General features: G+C 40.7%; 1 protein-coding gene across 1 annotated transcript; it reads right to left on the bottom strand.

Moving 5' to 3' along the window:
* Positions 1 to 387: 387 nt before the first annotated feature.
* Positions 388 to 681, bottom strand: Smp_199020 (hypothetical protein; the record flags this gene model as incomplete). Its single annotated transcript, XM_018795609.1, has 1 exon — positions 388 to 681. The coding sequence occupies one exon, from the start codon at positions 679 to 681 to the stop codon at positions 388 to 390; it is 294 nt and encodes a 97-aa protein (XP_018646950.1).
* Positions 682 to 2,415: the final 1,734 nt, after the last annotated feature.

Genomic DNA, 2,415 nt, shown 5'->3' with positions numbered 1-2,415 from the left:
TCCACACTACTGTTATCCTTCTAAGTAAATCACGTAGTGAGAGTAGTTGAGTAGGAATCGCACAATGATATCACCGTAAATGGTGTGAAGAACATGTACCTCAAAACTGCTCCGAGTAGGTGTGTAGTGTATTATGTGCAACCTCCCCTCACTCTGTTTAGATGTGTTCAGTCCACTACATAGAAACTGAATGTTACAGGAGTTTTACTCGGAAAACCGGTGGCAAGAGATATAAGGTGTGAACCATTTATCACGTTTGGTCGTGCCAAAACTCCGTTTAGTGTGCCAGTATCATCACACTGAAAGTATATGATGAGAGATGTTGAGTTGGCCAACGTCTAACCGTGGATCTGGCAGGTCAGACCATGGGGAGCACCTAACAATGACTCAAACCGCTATAAACGTATCGGTAAAACTCCGTCCTAAAGATTTAGATCTCTCATATCCGCTGCAGGTCTCCCGATATGGGTGTTTAACTCTCTTGTCTGTACGAAGTTCGCTAGTGTTTGCTCTGTGTTTGTTGTTTTTGCAGGCCTGTACTGAGCAGCACAGGCATAGTGAAGCGGCCAGTTCAGTGGGGTAAAGTTGACACCATACGATTTCGGCAGGGGAGTGCCAAGAGAGATGAGGTGCTAAACCATTTTTCTGGTTTGGTATTGCCAACATCCTCCTTTCCGGCATCAATATCACCGTATCGTGACCTCGTTCGTATTTGTAATCCTGAGCCAGAGAAAATATTCACAGAAAGTATGAAGACATTCATCTTTGTTGTCGTTGTTTAAACAGTTGTTTTTGACATCGCACCATTACGGTCTTATCGGTGAATAAAATTGCTGTGATTATTCCATTCGCGCATTTCTGTGCCCTTGTAGACTGTATTCTATTCTGCGTAATGACGTCGATATTTCACACTCAACAACCTTGGTTTGGAAAGTGTACTTAATGGCCCTTTATTTGGAATCTCACTAGATAGGACATTGCTGTTATCGACGGGCTGAGCACTTTTGGTGACCCTGTATCGCAATCGAAATATACATGCCAACAATCCCCGTATATAATTATCTACTTAAACCGCATTGTAAATAATAGGATTGAATAAGTCAAATATGAGAGTGGATTTTGAATATGTATATCTCATATAATCGTTGATCCAGGCAGACGGTCAGAAAAACGAAGCGAAGAAAGCGAAGAGAAGGGATCAACGTGAGACGAAATGACGCGTGGTAAAGAACGCTTGCTAGTAAGCTCGATTTAACCATACATGAATCAATATTTGTAGTCAAACAAAAATAATTTACAGATACATCATGAATAAGGTAAGTAATTGGCACACATACATTCCCATGCAGAAACAGTCAGGGTTCGTAAGCAGATAATTGACAAGATCAAGGTGTGGCTTGAAAAGAATGAATCAGTTGGTCTGTCCGGAAGCTGGAATAGCTTATGTGGGCTTGAAATAGCGCCAGGCACCACAAGTATGCTTCCCAGCTGAAGAAAAATTTGTAGTTTACATTTTCTGGAAGCGATTCGTTTTCATCTCACTTGCAGTACTAATGAGGAATGGGTAGAAGGTTATTTAGTTTGTATGGATGGTAGAAATCATTGTTTCAGTTTGCCATAACGGATAATTGAACGTAGACATCCTATCATGAACAAGAAAAAAAGGGCTGTTAATATTATGGGATGCGCATCAGGTATCGAGAAACGTGTGACGAATTGTGTTCGAGGATATATATTTAGTTCCTTCCTAACTTATCGGCATTCTGGTACGGCAATCTGAACTTTCCATGTTTGCCATGAATTTTGTAAAATGGTTAATATAATTTGATATCAAGTCTAACGCTTGAATGTAGTCACGAGACCTATTTGTTAAATCCTATTTGTGTCGATTGGTAAACAATAGATTATTTTTACTTTATGGCTATAACTCTTAATTACGTGTCATATCATGTATGGGAGCAGATGGCCTACAGTGTCTCACTAGATTCTAGTTAAATCGTAGAAAAATGTAAATAAGTGAGCACAGCGCTTCTCTGCCTTCTCGTTCTTCGAGTCGTTGACTTTGTTATGAAGACTTCCACATCTGAGAGCGAGGATGGAATACAATGGACCGATTAGATACAATTAGACAATTCGGACTTCACAGGTGACCTAGTTTTCCTATCCCGTACACAGCAACAAATGAAGGCTAATACAAACAGTGTAGATGAAGCCTCTCCAGCAGTACGTGTCAACATACACAAGGGAAAAAGCAAGATCCTCAAATACAACATGGAGAACACCAAACCAATCACACCTGATGGAGAAATGCTGGAAGAGGTGGGAACTCTATTGTACCTGTTTAGCATCATCGATGAACAAGGAGGATCCGATGAAGACACAAGGGCAAGGATTAGCAAGACAAGGACAAGATTC

This window comes from Schistosoma mansoni, assembly GCF_000237925.1.
Source record: "Schistosoma mansoni, WGS project CABG00000000 data, supercontig 0178, strain Puerto Rico, whole genome shotgun sequence".
Lineage (NCBI taxonomy): Eukaryota > Metazoa > Platyhelminthes > Trematoda > Strigeidida > Schistosomatidae > Schistosoma > Schistosoma mansoni.
Note: the sequence above shows the minus strand (reverse complement) of the source record. Positions and strands in the feature narration are given on the sequence as shown.